The 16,241-nt window shown below is 40.1% G+C and overlaps 2 protein-coding genes across 2 annotated transcripts in view; both read right to left on the reverse strand.

The window, feature by feature from the left end:
- Positions 1–16,241, reverse strand: part of LOC139454284 (TBC1 domain family member 31-like) — a 47,656-nt gene that overhangs the window by 14,434 nt on the left and 16,981 nt on the right. Inside the window, exons 10-18 of the mRNA XM_071235905.1 lie at positions 14,825–14,971; positions 14,482–14,615; positions 12,302–12,435; positions 4,806–4,985; positions 3,882–4,061; positions 3,061–3,113; positions 2,135–2,287; positions 576–711; positions 150–242 (exon numbers count right to left, since the gene is read on the reverse strand). Coding sequence (XP_071092006.1) covers positions 150–242; positions 576–711; positions 2,135–2,287; positions 3,061–3,113; positions 3,882–4,061; positions 4,806–4,985; positions 12,302–12,435; positions 14,482–14,615; positions 14,825–14,971 — 1,210 coding nt within the window. The remainder of the gene's footprint in view (positions 1–149; positions 243–575; positions 712–2,134; positions 2,288–3,060; positions 3,114–3,881; positions 4,062–4,805; positions 4,986–12,301; positions 12,436–14,481; positions 14,616–14,824; positions 14,972–16,241) is intronic.
- Positions 9,062–9,952, reverse strand: LOC139448846 (pre-B-cell leukemia transcription factor 4-like). Its single transcript, XM_071230374.1, has one exon. The coding sequence runs from the start codon at positions 9,950–9,952 to the stop codon at positions 9,062–9,064; it is 891 nt and encodes a 296-aa protein (XP_071086475.1).

Consider the following 16,241-nt stretch of genomic DNA (forward strand, 5'->3'; position numbering starts at 1 on the left):
GACCCAACAATAAGCAGTAAGAATTGTATTGATTGGTATTGGGTTAAGCTGCCGGATCAACATTACTCACCACTTTGTTCCAACAAGTGGAAACTGCAGCACCAAAGAAGAGTAGATCAATCACATAAGCGAATGCAGATCCTACTGACCTGTTCAAACATCTTTTTCTGTAGCTGCAGCTCCAGGTTCTTGATCTCTCCCTCCTCCAGAGCTGCTGTTGTTTCCTGGTCCCTCATTAGAGCCTACAGATACAACATGAGATGGGCATCATGTTACATCCTACACAAATTGATATTGTCAAACAACTCTGTGGGACTCAATCTAACTGCTTGAGAAAGGTCGTTAAAATGGATCTTAAAGCCCAGGAGTATCTGGACTTTTCAAGGAATATCAAAACATTTCTTGATATTGTTTTTCTTTCTCAGTTCTAAGATCTGAAATGAAATTTATTTGGCTTGAGGAAAAGTTTCAGTTTGATCAATATTTGAACTTGGCTATTAAATACAGCAAGATATTTTGGCAAAGTTTGCTATTTATGCAGTAACACACAAGGCAAAGATAGCTAGAGCCCCCACCTTCCTCTGCATCTCGTCATCCAGCCTCCTGAGCTCAGCCTCTCTCTGCTTCTGCTGGAAGAGGAGGAACTTCTGCCTGGCAGCATCCAGCAGCTGCAGTTCCTTGAGCTTCACCTCCCGGTTCATGGCAAATAATCTGTAACATGCAGCTCGTTAAAGGCAAACAGTCTGTAACATGCAGCTCGTTAAAGGCAAACAATCTGTAACATGCAGCTCGTTAAAGGCAAACAATCTGTAACATGCAGCTTGGTACAGGAAGACAGTCCGTAACATGCCGCTCAGTAAAGGCAAACAGTCTGTAACATGCCGCTCGTTAAAGGCAAACAGTCTGTAACATGCAGCTTGGTACAAGAAGACAGTCCGTAACATGCCGCTCAGTAAAGGCAAACAATCTGTAACATGCAGCTCGTTAAAGGCAAACAATCTGTAACATGCAGCTCGTTAAAGGCAAACAGTCTGTAACATGCAGCTTGGTACAAGAAGACAGTCCGTAACATGCCGCTCAGTAAAGGCAAACAATCTGTAACATGCAGCTCGTTAAAGGCAAACAATCTGTAACATGCAGCTCGTTAAAGGCAAACAGTCTGTAACATGCAGCTTGGTACAAGAAGACAGTCTGTAACATGCAGCTCAGTAAAGGCAAACAGTCTGTAACATGCAGCTCAGTAAAGGCAAACTGTCTGTAACATGCAGCTCGGTATAGTTAACAGTCTGTAACATGTAGCTTGGTACAGTTGACATTCTGTAACATGCAGCTTGGTAAAGACAAACAGTCTGTAACATGCAGCTTGGTATAGTTAACAGTCTGTAACATGTAGCTTGGTACAGTTGACATTCTGTAACATGCAGCTTGGTAAAGACAAACAGTCTGTAACATACAGCTTGGTTCAGGCAAACAGTGTAACATGCAGCTTGGTAAAGACAAACAGTCTGTAACATACAGCTTGGTTCAGGCAAACAGTGTAACATGCAGCTTGGTAAAGACAAACAGTCTGTAACATACAGCCTGGTACAGGCAAACAGTGTAACATACAGATTGGTACAGGCAAACAGTGTAACACGCAGCTTGGTACAGGAAGACAGTAACATGTAGCTCAGTAAAGGCAAACAATCTGTAAAATGCAGCTCAGTAAAGGCAAGCAGTTTGTAACATGCAGCTCGGTAAAGGCAAACACTATGTATGCAGCTCTTTAGATGGAACAGACAGAAATATGCAGCTTGGTACATGTCTGAACCTGCAGCTCAGTACAGGCAAACAGGACATAACATGCACTTTGGTACAGGTAGACAGTCTGTAACACGGAGCTTGGTACAGGAAAACAGTCCGTAACCTGCAGCTCTGTCGAGGCAAACAGACTGTAACACACAGATCAGTACAGGAAACTAGGGAGGCAACTTATAATTGAATAAGATTTGAATAACTATTTATCAGAAAACTGATTTATTTGAATTGGAGTACTTTTTGTGGTCAGCTTCCAAACTGACTATATGTACTGCTAATGAAAGAAGAAAGAGAACTTCTTGTACGTATCCCAGCAACAAGGACAGTCTGCACTCACCTCTTCCTCTGGTCCACTAGCTTCTCCTCTTCATGCAGAATCATGTTGCGCCTCTTCTCCTCGGCCTCTGTCAGCAGCTGCTGCTGTCTGTACCATGCCTCTTCCTCCTGCTGCTTCTTCAATGTCTCCCGCTGCACCTCCATCGACACCTTCCTGGAGAACATCACACACACTTGACACAGACTCAACATACTTCCTACAACACACATACTTTAAAATGTGCCGAAGGTATGACAACATGGCCTCCTTATCCTAAGTAATATTAGTACAGGAACTGTGACTAACATAATTGTATGGGAGCTATGGGAATCTTGAGAAATGTAGAATGTTGACTTTGTTACTTCAAGTGCAAAATAATCTGTGAGCAGAGAAGGTCCCCAGTACTCCATGCTTGACGAATGAAATAAGGATGAATGATCAAGCTGATGTGTGTCATCTTCAACAGTGGAGACGAATGTTGAGGATGATATTATTCACAGTCTTAACAAGAAAGTAGAAAAGATTATGTCACCTTTAGTAACAAAATACAAAATATATATACATATAAAAACACAATAAATAATAAACTTCGCACAAGCTAAGAATGATAACATCCTGTCACGTTATGATCATGTGACAGGATACAATAAATCTATTTTTAACTTTAGTTTGTGACTACAGGTATCCCAGACTTGATTATTTCCAGGCTGCATGGATAGAGCAGCAATATAAGAGTGTGGTGTAAAACAACCACCACTCAATACTGCTTATTCACCATGTTAGATATATAGACAGTCCAAGTGTTCAAGTTTCAATATTTATCATCTGGTCAGAGGGTTAGAGGACATTGTCCATCCAGCAGTTACCCTCCTGAGTTGATATACATATGATTATGAAAACATATGACAGTGCTTGTATCACTAGTGTAATAAAAATAAGTGCCTTACTTCTGTCGGAGATATTCCATTTCTTCTTGTCGAATCCTTTCCCGTTCTTGTACCTGAAAAAAGACAAGCAGTTTACAGCACAGAACACTTTGACCACAAAAAAACTGACATTTAACATTTGTTATTTGAGGATCATTTAACTAACAGCATCCACAACACAGGCTAAGAACAACCCTGTCATTGGCTCCGGACCAAAAGACTATAGTCCCATACGCCACACCCCACTTTCGGTTTTGTATAAAATGTGCAAAAAAATTTTATTATTACCTACAGGGGTAAAAAGGAGTTTACTAACTCTCCAATATGAGCACATGTGAGTATAAGTAATTCTTAATACTGATTGACCAGTTGAAGTGATTGTTGAGAACAAAATATGACAGTGTCAATCTGTCTTGAAGTCACAAATTGAAATCATGAGGTCATCTGAACACAAAATTGACCAGTGAAATTTCAATGTAGGGTTGATATAAGATATTTATATCATTTTTTATTTTTTTCTAAATGAACTTGTTGAAACAAAGATGAAACACAAAATATTGGCAATTTTAAAAACAATATTCCAGCTATATTACGTGGGTCTGAAAATAATCTAGTCTGGACCAGACAATGTAGTGACTGACATCATGAGCAGCGACCCCTGCAAAAGCCTGACTACCCGATCTCGTTTGTTGCCTCTTACGGCAAACATGGGTTGCTGGAGACCTATTCTATCCCCGGATCTTCACAGGCTTTTTCTATCTGGTACTTATCACAGGGTGTGATAATTATTTACAAAGATTGTGTACTGGTACTCTATGTTTCACTTCAACATATACACACACCTGATAGTCGACAATAAACTTGGGGAATTTGTTAAACACTGGGTATTGCCCTCTTGTGAGAGGCTTGAATTCCTCCAGAGACTTGCGTGGGTGTATGTCAGCAGGTGTAGATGCCATGAGGCGATGAGCCTCCTTTAGCACCTGCTTCACATCTACAGCATTACGGTGGTGGAAGAAGTACTGCAAGGCAAGCACAGATGTAGAGTGTAGGTCCATTGGGATAAAGATTTAACATGACCTTTGGAGAAGTGATGGACAGGATGTATAGAACAGATTCTACCTGATGCCTTGATTAGCTCCATAATTCAGAGAGAGGTGTATGTTACACTACTTATGGCATGTTGTTTCTATCACAGGATGTGTGCTTAATGTGTGAGGAAACAACTATCATCGGATCCTGGCATCACTAAGGGAATCAATCTGCACAACACCTTAGAAAAGAGAGAGAGGGAGTGGGAAAGGGAGTGGAAGGGAAGGAGAGAGAGAGAGAGGGAGTTAGTGAGTTGGGTTTTCATGCCATTTGAACAATATTCCAGTTATATCATGGCGTGTCAGCTTAATTCTGAAGAAAGTCCAAAGTGATGTATGTCTCAACACGTATACCACTTAGGTGAAACCCACAAGCACGGGAATGGTGCTGACAAACCTGGAATGCCCAAGGGATGCAACTCTGCACAGCAAATGGTGGCGCCATAGAGAACTACTGCCCCACCCACCCCTCCCCCTGAAGGAAAGAGAGCAAGAGGGAGGGAAGGGAGGGAGAGTGAAACTGAAAGAGAGAGGGAAGGAGAAGGAGAGGGAAAGAGAGTTATTATATTGTCCTCAGATATGATTACTTCTATCAAAACTACCATATCAACAGTGTAAGGCAGTTTCAATACTTCCTATTAATATTCAAACCAATTAGCTGCTGTAGCTCCTTACCTTGAAGTCATCCAGCTCTGTACACTGCATGAGAGGACCTCGAGCACAGATGGAGTAGGCAGCCACCACCATCAGCAGGAAGGATGGGTGATTACTGAACACATTGTCCCACATCATCAACCACTCCTCTTTGGTTAGGACCTCAGAAAAAACTGTTTCAAGAAGAGGCCAGCCGTAAATCTGAAAACAGGAATGACAATCTGAAGGGGTTTTTTCAACATAACAAAGAAGAGGCACATGACGATTTGAAAGCTTATAAATGTCTATTTGTGGGTCTCAAGACTAGTGATACTTATAAGCAATACAGTTAATCATTTGGGTTTGGACATTTTCCAATAAATTGTATATTAATATACTTATTCTATCTCACACAATGCATTTTTCCTTCTTCTTTGATCATATGTGGAAACATGCTTGAACACCTCCTAAAAACAATTCACCCAGGCACACCCTAGCATCACCATTGTCCTGCACTCAGCAACTGGTTCATGCACATAATCCATGCATAGTGACCATACACCACCAGATAATGTGTCTATCTCTCCCACATCATTCTCTTTCATCAGAGCTAACAGGCTTGAGGAGCTAAGATGTTGGAATGCTCGAGTTGATGTTGAGTGGGGGGGGTCGATCAACAGGAAGAAGTCGATTGAGAGTGATAGGAGCGACATTGACTTGCTGGATGCCCTCTTGTTGATGTACCAAACTACAGTGATGTTGTTCGACTGGATCATGAGGTGAGGGGAACAAAGGATCTCCAACCAATGAGATCTGTTGCCATTTCGCTAACAGGAGCGGTTGTTTGAGTGCCGGAGGAACAAGATGTTAAATCTTCAACCAACAATCCGGAGGACAAACAACTTTTGTCGAAAAGGGCACCAATAAACTGTAGTCTTCTCACTTTCACTTGTCAGATACAGGAACTATTCACTCATTTCATAAAAATTGGTATTATACAGGAGCTTGTTTGGTATTGTATGTTTCAAAACACAAACACATTAAAAATCATACATGATTCAGAGAAATAGATCTATTTCATGATTTGCAACCAATTAATTTCAAGGTAGAATAATCATTCCCGGATAAAAAGTGCAATCATAAAAAACATTTTCAGGAAACATATCAGTAAAGAAGTCAAGAAGTGCAAACCAAATTTTGTGACAATGACATTTTCAGATATTTTAGGTGTTATTACTGCTACTTTGCTTTTGAAGCTATTTGTGAACACATTTTCAGCTCATATGGTTCAACAGTGACTTGGTGAGGATGTGTTTAAATCAGGTTTTATGGTAACAACTACAACAAATTAACTTTTTAACATGAATGATCGGCACCATTGAAAATATATGCAGGGCTGGGACGGGAAACTCAGGTACTCGGGTCGGGTGGGTCCTGAGTAGGACCTTGGTACCCATGGGACTACTCGAAACCATGAATAATCATGTGATATGATTAATGGCAATAACAATAAAACTTCATGGTTACACTACAAGTTGCTAATGTTTGCATTTCTTTCTGACTATATGCTCATTCTTTCTGACTTTAATTTGTTTAAGTAAAGATAAAGATTCAGTGGGATTAAGTGTATGCATGACCAGATTGTTTTGTATGTGTATCTGAATACTAGTACTTTTTGCCAGGGCTCGGGTAAAACAATGCCCTATTGGACATTTTCTAACCAACCCTCAAAACCAACAGTGGGTACTTCAGTTGGGTCGGACAATTGGGGTTGGGTTATTTTCCACAGTTTGAGATGAGCTGTCAAAGGGAATACACTCATTTCATGGCGTGAAGTGCCGATGTAAAAACAACATACTTTGTTCAAAGGGTTAACTGATAATACATTGACTGAGACTTGACACCTATGTGAAACACCTGAAACAATCTGAGTTATCAGTTGAGAAACGAACACTGGTTATAATATCTCGAAACGATATATATCTTTTAAAATATTTGATTGTTACAGAGACACATGACATCGAATAAGTTTCTTTGTACAGCTGCAGACAAGTGGGATATTGTTCCTTTGTGTGGATATCCAAAGATACATTCCTCGAACAAGGAAGCTGCCTAAAATTATACACATAAATTTGGTAGGTTGTTATTATGGTATTTGCATTTTGTTTTCCTTCATTTGCTGTAGCATTGGACAGATTCATTCGTGTTCCTCTACGTCTTGGTTGGGAAATTCTTCAATGAGCAGTAGACGTTGTTTTCATAAGTCTTTTCCTTTGTAAGCGTGTATATATTACAGTCAATTTGTAAAATGTGATGCTCTCAGGCAATTTATGAAATGTGTAAATATTTCAGGCATTTTGACTGAAAAATCTGTCCAGATTGACTAAAATTGATGAAGAGGATCAAAAGGGCCTAAAAATATCACAACAGATTATTATGTAAAATTAGAAGTCAAACAACATAGAAACATACTTTTCAACGTAACATTTTCAGTCTCTTGGTGATGACATTCAACATCAAAATGTTTGGAATTTGTTATCATAATAATACAGATGGAAATGTTTTTCAGTCAATTGTAAAATAACTGAATATTTAGGTGTTTAATAAATTTGAAAATGTTACACATTTTGACAGCAAAAAAATATACACTCTATTAAAAAAAGCAATGCTCAGGTGAAAGATTTACTTTATGTTGCAAGTCAAAATAGTGTAAACGAAAATTGCAAAATTACCAAGCAAGTGACTTATCAAAACTTCGTCACCATTACTGATGCTACCCACAAAGATACCTACATTTCCTTATTATCTCGAAAACTGTATTTCATTTAGTTGATCAATGTGACCATACGCCCCTGTTACTACCCATAAAAGTGACTAATGTGCTTACGAATGGTGCAGCACAGGTCGCGAACTAGTCTAGATTTCTGCTATACATCCGGGTACTCACTGGGAAAAAACAATAACAACCAGTCCCGGGGAATTGCTTTAGATCAGTGCCCCTTTAAACTGTGGCACTGTGAAATGGCATTAGTCTGAACTTGCACAAGCAGTCACACACATGTGCATATCAAACTTGCAATGTGCAATACTTGTGGATTTGATGTTAAACCCCATTTCACCTGTTGTTTCAAATTATCTCCCTGGATGAGTTGAGGATGAATGGAGATCATTGTCTTTAGGGGGACTAGATGAGTGAGTGAGTGAGTTGGGTTAAACATCGTTTTAAACAGTATTCCAATTATATCACGGCGTATCAGTTTAATGTGGGAGGAAAGTGATGCAGGTCTCAGGCATTTACCAGTTCGGTAAAACCCATAAGCACAGGTATGGTGCTGACAGACCTAGAAACATAATCAGGGGGAACTGGGATTCGAACCCACAATCATAGGTTTCTGGTGTGCCCAAGGGACGTAACTCTGCACAGCAAATAGTGGCGCCTTAGACGAATGGGCCACCTGTGCCCCCTGGGATGAGATGAAGCCAAATTGGCAGTCCTAGCAAGTTCGGTTCAAGTCGTTCAAACACCACACTGTCTCCCAATTCAAATAGTATGAATCCACAAATGAATCTAATGATCACCCAAATTACACGGAAAGTTTCATTCATGCACTAATTGTAATGTACAGACCTTGTCTGAAAATACGCTGCAGAGCACAATGCCTGTTTAGCTATATTATACTCAAAAGAAGATAAGGAACACCCAATTATTTCAGTTTACTACAGATAATCTGTCATAGCAATAGGAAATGTAATAGGAAAGAATTTATGGTGGTCTTCAACTATGTTTTAGTTATATATATAACTAATATATCTATATCTATATCTATATCTATATCTATATCTATATCTATATAGCCTGGGTACAGGAATACAAAGAGAAATACAACACTTCAAGAAAGGGGAAGCAATTTTATTTACAATACACTTTCTATGTACAATAATGTGACAAGCACAAAAACAGCACTATTACTGGGGAATGCAATGAAAAGATACAAATCTAAAACAAAACATGTTTCAGGCAGTTAGCATATCAAATCAATATGTCTACTACACTTTGTTTCCTTCAGTCATCTCATACACATTGCCATAAATACACATGCATAGAGCTTCTAGCACTTGTAGGATCTTCATTATCAGCAATCACTCAAAAGCCATTGCATCTGCATCAGTTGTGTTAAACACAATATCCTAGAATCAATATGATAGTTGGAATGTTTTTCTTGTCAGTGTGAGTCAATATAATCAAAATAAAGATCTCTCACTGTCACATCCATAGTTCATCTCACAGTGATGCTAGTTCACAGTGATTCTAAATCAATCTGGTCTGTGCTGAACATATTGGATCTGTTCACAATGTCTGAGAGTTGCTGGATAATATCCCCATACATTCTAGGCGTCTTCTCACTGCCGCTCAGCTCACTACAAATAGACATCAAGCTCTGTTCCACCTGCATCTTCTGACGTTTCGGCTTGGTGTTAGCACTGCGGTTCCGCTTGTTGGCAAACCAGGCTTTGACCTGAGATAGAGAAATACCCCCTTCCTCAGCCATCTTCACCTTCTCATCATCACTAGGGTAGGGGTTGTGAAGATGCTGCTCATACCACTGTGTCATGATCTGAACAGCCCTGGGACTAAGCTGCCGTGATCTCATCTTCCCTTGTGAGCAGTCTTTCTGTGAGCTGACGTCAGAGGGAGGGATGGTCTGCTTCAGCAGCTGAAGGCTGGATGTAACTCTGCTGATCAGGTGGACACGTTTACGGTCAAAATGATTGTGGACACTCAGCATCTCTTTCTGTAGGTGTATTGAACGGGAAGTCTTGAGGCTGGTGATTGCAGCTGCTCTTTCCTTCTCAATGTCAGCAATGTTACTATAGTAGAATGTCTGAAGTTCGAGAACCTTTGGGTGATGAGTGATCTGGCGGAACTCGGACTGAAGACTGGCCTCCTGGACTGCAGTGAATGAAGGGTCTAGAGTGTCACTGTGACAGAATGTAGGGGTATCGAGGGTTTCCACAACAGACTTCAGCTCCTTGTCATGCTTAGCAGCCTGGAACTGTGAACTGGCTTTGTTACATTCTGGAGCAAGGGCAGCTCGGAGCTCTCTGAACATGGGGTTACTGGAGAGCTTGGCCAAGGACCCTGTATAGTACAAGCAGCTGTCTGTGGGCAGATCAACTATCGATGCCATCTCTGAGCTTCAAAAGTTCAACAGACGTTGACAAGTGTGACAAATCACTGATATAGACCTAAGCATATGCCACAAATTCAGAAATGATAGTTTCTGGCAGTGTTCAGATATATTAAGCAAGACTACATGAATCTGAGCATGACAAATATGTGGACCAATGAGAATCTAGGGCCAGTTACGAAATAGCCAATAAGAGTAGGCTGTGGTGCTGACTGGCTTGTGAGTGAACATAGCTGCAGACCAGTGTCAACCAATTAGTCACACAAGCTTGCTCACTGTTCAGAGGTGGCAAACAATCAGTGAACAAGATCACTCAGCCAAGCCCACAAGTGATAACAATACTGCCACCCTATTGACAGGGAACACAGCTAATCCATTAATTAAGTGCTGAGGTCATTTACCTAATTAGCAAACTCTGTCTATCTGTGATTGCCATTTGAGAGTCCATGTATTGTAGACATAGATAATGTACATTCATTGATCCTATTTTTCAATTATTTAATCATAGTTAAATTCCTGAGATGCAACCATTTTGTCCTGTAAATATGTTAAATGAAGATCAAAAAAGAAATTGAAAGAAGATATCTAAAGAAAATGTTCTTAATATTTTGTTAAATAAACAGTTTTATTAATAGCAAGAACTAGCAAATACAAATATGTTCCATACCACATACAAATAATACAAAAGGAATGCATGAGTTCTGTTCAACAGTTGCATCATTAAAAAAAGAATATTGGTGGTCAAGCTAAACTTTTCAGCTACTATCATGATTTTTGCATAATTTAATAGAAGATATATTTTATTACATCTCCACAGGACATCCTCCCAATGTAACATATTTCACCTGGTCCAAATTTTCATATGATTACATCAAAGTCTTCTAAGTACTTAGAAGTTGGAAGAACATGAACACATGACATCTTTTCAAGGACAACAACTTCTTTTGTTCAGGGGAAAGAAGTAGCTCTGAAACAGCTTTACAAAGAATAAACAAAGTTGTTATCCACAAGAAAAAGTCTTTGTATTCATCATGACATTGAGATTTGAATTAAATTGCATGATTTCAGTGTTGTTTTTCTCGGTTCACCTCTGTACACCCTGTCATACTTGCATCACTGGATTATGTTAGTTCATCGAATTTCATCAATAAGAAACGGTGATAAATTAATGATGTGTGATAATTTTATGTCAGACAGGTGTGATTGTCCAGTTTGCAGGCTGTGATTTGGGCTATTGTTCTCTCTAATGACACCAGCTAAGGTACACTATGAGAAATCAGTGAACAGTAATTGATTGGCATAAACTGTATCGGCCACACAACTCATTCATTGTTCTAAAAATAAAAAATTGCCCAACATCTTGAATTATTTTTTTGCAAAAATACACAAAATAAGAAAAAGTTGTTTTTGTTGTTTGTTTGTATTGTTGTCCAGATGTTTAAGTTTTCTTTAGGGAATAAATCTTAAACAAACCCGACATCATTCTTAAAATCTTTATTTTTCCCACCTTTTCTATTTTGGCACATACCGTATTTGACGTAATAAATGCCCACTGCGATATTTGCTAATATATTGGCTTGTGAACAATCCCAATTAGCACCCCTTCTGATTGATCAATGTACACAAGACTTATTTAATCATGTATAATATTGTTTTATTTGCACCCTTAATTATGGGCAATTAAATTCTGGAAAATGAATCTGTCGTATATAATACGCACCGACTTTTCTTTTGTATCATTTCAGGCTGTCAGCATAAACCATGAAATTTACTATCTTTCAGCTCTGTTTTTATATTCTCACCAAAATTATATTCTAATAAGAGCCCCTATTTCTAATTTTGAGAGCACCCTTGGCGCTTATTATGTCGAATACAGCAATCCAAAAAAGTCTGTAAGCCTTTTAAAGCTTTGAATCAAGGTGCTAAAATGGTTTGATGCACTTTGCGTAGGACCCGTTTTATTACAAAATAAAGACCTTGATTATCAATCAGATCGTTTAGATCGGTCATTTTGTTTAAAGCAAATAAAAGTAATATATAAGAGGTGAAATCTGATTGTTAGTAGGAGGTATATAGAAAGGACATAACTCGTAATAGCCACTGTTGGCTCTATGATTGAGCCACGGAATTCCAGCCTAGTTCAGCAAGGGTGGAAACTGGACTTTTGTAGTCAGTTAACGCCCTTGCCATCGGGAAGATGTAGTTCTTATGGCTTATAGTTCTTATGGGAGGACACCCATGCACAGGGCATAGGTGTGTAATCATTCACCAACTGTTAACAGTAACTGAACATTCATCTTAATGTGCAACATTGCAGCAATAAAGTTAACACTGTATTTCTTCACTTACCTGTGAAGTGACCTTGCACTTGACGAAGTGTTGCAGCAGGTATCTGTCATGATGAGCAATGATGTTCTCCACCATGGCCAACACATTTATTGGAGGGTTGGGGAAATACTCAAACCAGTGGCCACCCCAGTTCCCTGCAGAATAATCACATATCATTAATGTTACATGTAGGAATTTCTTCTACAGAAACCTATTCCTAGGGCTCCCCCAAAATAACACGTTTCTTATTTCAGCACGTTCCAAGATAGGGTAGATAAACACTTGGCTACCCGCACACCCCAGAAAAAAGGCACTGGTTGTTCATGAAACAAATCCATACTTACAATAATTAAATTCTATTTAGGAAAGCATGTCTGAGTTATTTCTTTACTTGTTCAATTTATTCAGTCTTCTCAACTATAACAACTAGGAATAAGTAGAAGCCTGTCATACTAGTTAAGACTGTCAGGCTAGTTAATAGTCCCTATACAGGGGTCGATTTAACTGCTGGCACGTTGGCCCATGGCCGGTCAAAATTACATAGGGCTTGCTGAAATGTAAGTAAGATGGCCCGCCTGGCTAGTAAAAATTTCACCCCTTCTCTGTGTATGTTTAATTTATTTAATTGGATCTCGGTAGAATGACAACTAACCGCCAAATTGTAATGTGGTGTACAACAACATCTTTATTTGCTCACAAATCACCAAGAAATGAGGCAAATGGAAGCCAAGATTTAATCTCAGAGTGCAGGAAAAAAAGTTTTAGGCATGAGGAGCCATGCTAGGTTGCAACAAGATTTCAGGTATGGCCACTTCGCAGACACCACCATGTAGTTGTACGCCGGTTAGTTTGGAGAAGGGCCTGTAACTTTTAAAAGGAGCAAGCCCTGCTTGCAACATACAAATTTGTATCATGAAATAATATCATTTAGTGGCATTTTAGAAGCTGTAGTATCAACGAACACAGAGATAAATCTTTATTTTTCAATGCAATACCAGATGCTGGTGCAAGTGATCACACTAGTTTTAAGAGCAGAGAGTTAACAAGAATTAAAATAAATCATGCAGTCTGTGCCAAAAGTTTTGAGTCTAGCAGCCCGAATCTCCCATCAGTTCCAGCAGACTTTAGTGTTAAATATGAACTTTGGATAACCACCTTTAACAGACCAAAAGAAATTTGACTAGAGGAGACTTAGGACAGAGGCGAGTCAAGGATTTGGAAAAGGTGGGGTGCACATGATACTCAATTCATGAAGTAACTTGTCCGAGGGTGCATTTTACATGTCAGGTGTCTGGAAAAAGGTGGTGTTAGCACCCCCTGCACCCTTGTTCCACCAGTGAACAAAGATTATGTTATTGACATGTATCAGGATAGGTTCTTACTAAATGATGCTTGAGACCAGCTGTAATTTAACATCAGTTTGAAAAGTACTTTAGCTATATTATGGCGTGTGAGCTTAATGCAGAAAGAGTGAGTGAGTTGGGTTTAACCCCGCTTTTAGCATTATTCCAGTTATATCACGGCGTGTCAGCTTAATGTGGGAGGAAAGACTGAAGGGATGCAGGTCTCAGACGTTTACCACTTCAGTGAAACCCACAAGCACGGGTATGGTTCTCACAAACCTAGAAACATAATTGGGGCTAACCAGGATTTGAACCAACAATTATAGGTTTCTGGCATGCCCAAGGGACACAACTCTGCACTGCGAATCGCAGCGCCTTAGACGACTGGGCCACCGGTGCCCCCTAATGCAGAAAGAAGTATAGATAGACACTTTTGACAGACCAAGGGTATGTTTGTTTGTTGTTTAACGCTGCACTCAGGTATATTCCAGGGGCAGTCACCAGACAATTCAGTGATTGACATCATGATCATCGATCTACACATTTGGGATATGATAATATGCATCGAGCAAGTCAGTGAGCCTGACCACACGATTCCACTTGTCACCTCTTACAACAAGCATAGTCTCCTTTTACAGCAAGCATGAGTTGCTGAAGATCTATTTAAACCTGGATCTTCACGGAGAGACAGACCAAGGGTCTTAACAACAGCAAGTTTTGAATCCAAACCCAAAATCAGCATATATAGGATGCACCTCTGTACAGCCAAATGGAGCAGCTTAGACCACTGGGCCACCCAAGGACTTGATCACGCGAGAACACATATTGTTAAGAAAATAACTTCTTCAAGATGTTTACCTAAGAGAGTAGCGATGATTTCAAAGCAGACCAGGTGGTTGTTCTGGAAGAGCTTGACGAAAGGGAAGGCAAGCATGGGAAGATATTGGGTTTCCCCAAATATTGGTGACCAGTGTGCTAGCGCTGACAGGACTCTGAAACAGTGGTGAGGAATAAAAAATTATAGTTTAAGTAGATTATTAATACCTAGTCATCAACATTTATAGTTGTGTTTGCATATTTTAGCATTGTTTTATGCATAAATAAGATTTTGTACCTCATAGCAGTAAAGCCATACAAGAGCTTATTCAGTTCTCAGATACCTTATGTTTCTAAAATGATTATCAGGTGTACAAATACTGACCTCTGCAGTACTCTCAACAGTTTTCGGCTCTTTATAGGGTAGGCCTCGTGAAGTTTGGAGTAAGCAGGATGAGCTCCCTTGTCCACCAGGGCGCCGTACGCAGCATGGTTCTCTGGTAGCCGCAGGACCGATCTCCAGATGAACATTCTGAAGACACATGTATGAAAGCGCAAAATATAGATTCCTGGCAGATGTAGTGTCTGAAATAACTGTTTGACTACCATTTGTGACTGGTAACACTTCTGTCGGGATAGGTGAAATTTAATTTTACCTGCTTGAATGTTAGAAAATTATATTACTATACTGATATTGACAAGTTTGAATCTTGTAGAATTTTCCTATTCGGAATATTCTATAAGTAATACGTTACCACTGTTATACCGAGGCTGTTGTCTCCAACAACTGCTGCTATAGCGAAATCTACCACAGAGATCTCAATTACCTCATGCAGCACGTGCGTAGCCACCTAGCTGCCATGTGACACCCTTCACTCTTGTCTCTTGCGAGAGCAAGTGCTCGGGGGACGGACGGGCGGGCAGCAGCCCAGTGGTAACGTATTACTTATAGAATATTCCGAATAGGAAAATTCTACAAATTATATTAAGTAATACGTTACCACTGTTATACCGAGGCTGACTACCACAGTAGGCGGTGGGGAGCACCTACAACCCGAATCCTGACTGCTAGCGTTCCTTCCGACCAGCGGAAGTAAACACCAAGGCGGAAGCACTCGATGCGCATGCACCTAGCTAGGCGTTACCCTATAGGAATACCAAAGCACTGTCATGCGCATACCGTAAGGCTCAATCGTCATTGCCAAAATGATTGGTGACTCCAAACGGCCCCACTGGATAGGTATTTCATCGCCGCAGCGGATGAGAACACTGTATCCGCGTGAGCTAAATCTTAGATCAGGTTAAACAGTCGATAGAGGGAAATTAATTTCATTCAGACCGTATATCCCCGAGCAAGCCTACTAAATGTATGCATTAGGCGCGTGACCTAATTCCAGTATTCGTAAGCATGTATCACAAGGTTGGAATACACGACAGACAATTAAATGCATAATTGTCAAAATACAAATAAGGAGAAAACACACAAAAAGCCGCCTCACCTGTGGTGTGAGTGCGCTGGTTTGCAGGACCCCCACTCCTGTACCCACGGCGTGGGAACATTGGAGACGACCCAGATTGACCACCGTGCAAGGACTGACGACTGCGGAGTTTGGAATTGCGCTGGACACACCCCCTAGATGACCGCTTGTCCGCGGCCCAAGACGGTGCACCACCTCCACGTCTTCATCAGAAACCTGTCTGAGGTAATGATTGGCAAAAACCGAGTCAGAACGCCAGTAACAACCTCGTAATATTCTGTGAACAGTGATATTCGAGTGTAGGGCAAATGTTGCTGCTAGCGC

This window comes from Haliotis cracherodii, unplaced genomic scaffold, assembly GCF_022045235.1.
Source record: "Haliotis cracherodii isolate W230 unplaced genomic scaffold, xgHalCrac1.p SCAF_10, whole genome shotgun sequence".
NCBI lineage: Eukaryota > Metazoa > Mollusca > Gastropoda > Lepetellida > Haliotidae > Haliotis > Haliotis cracherodii.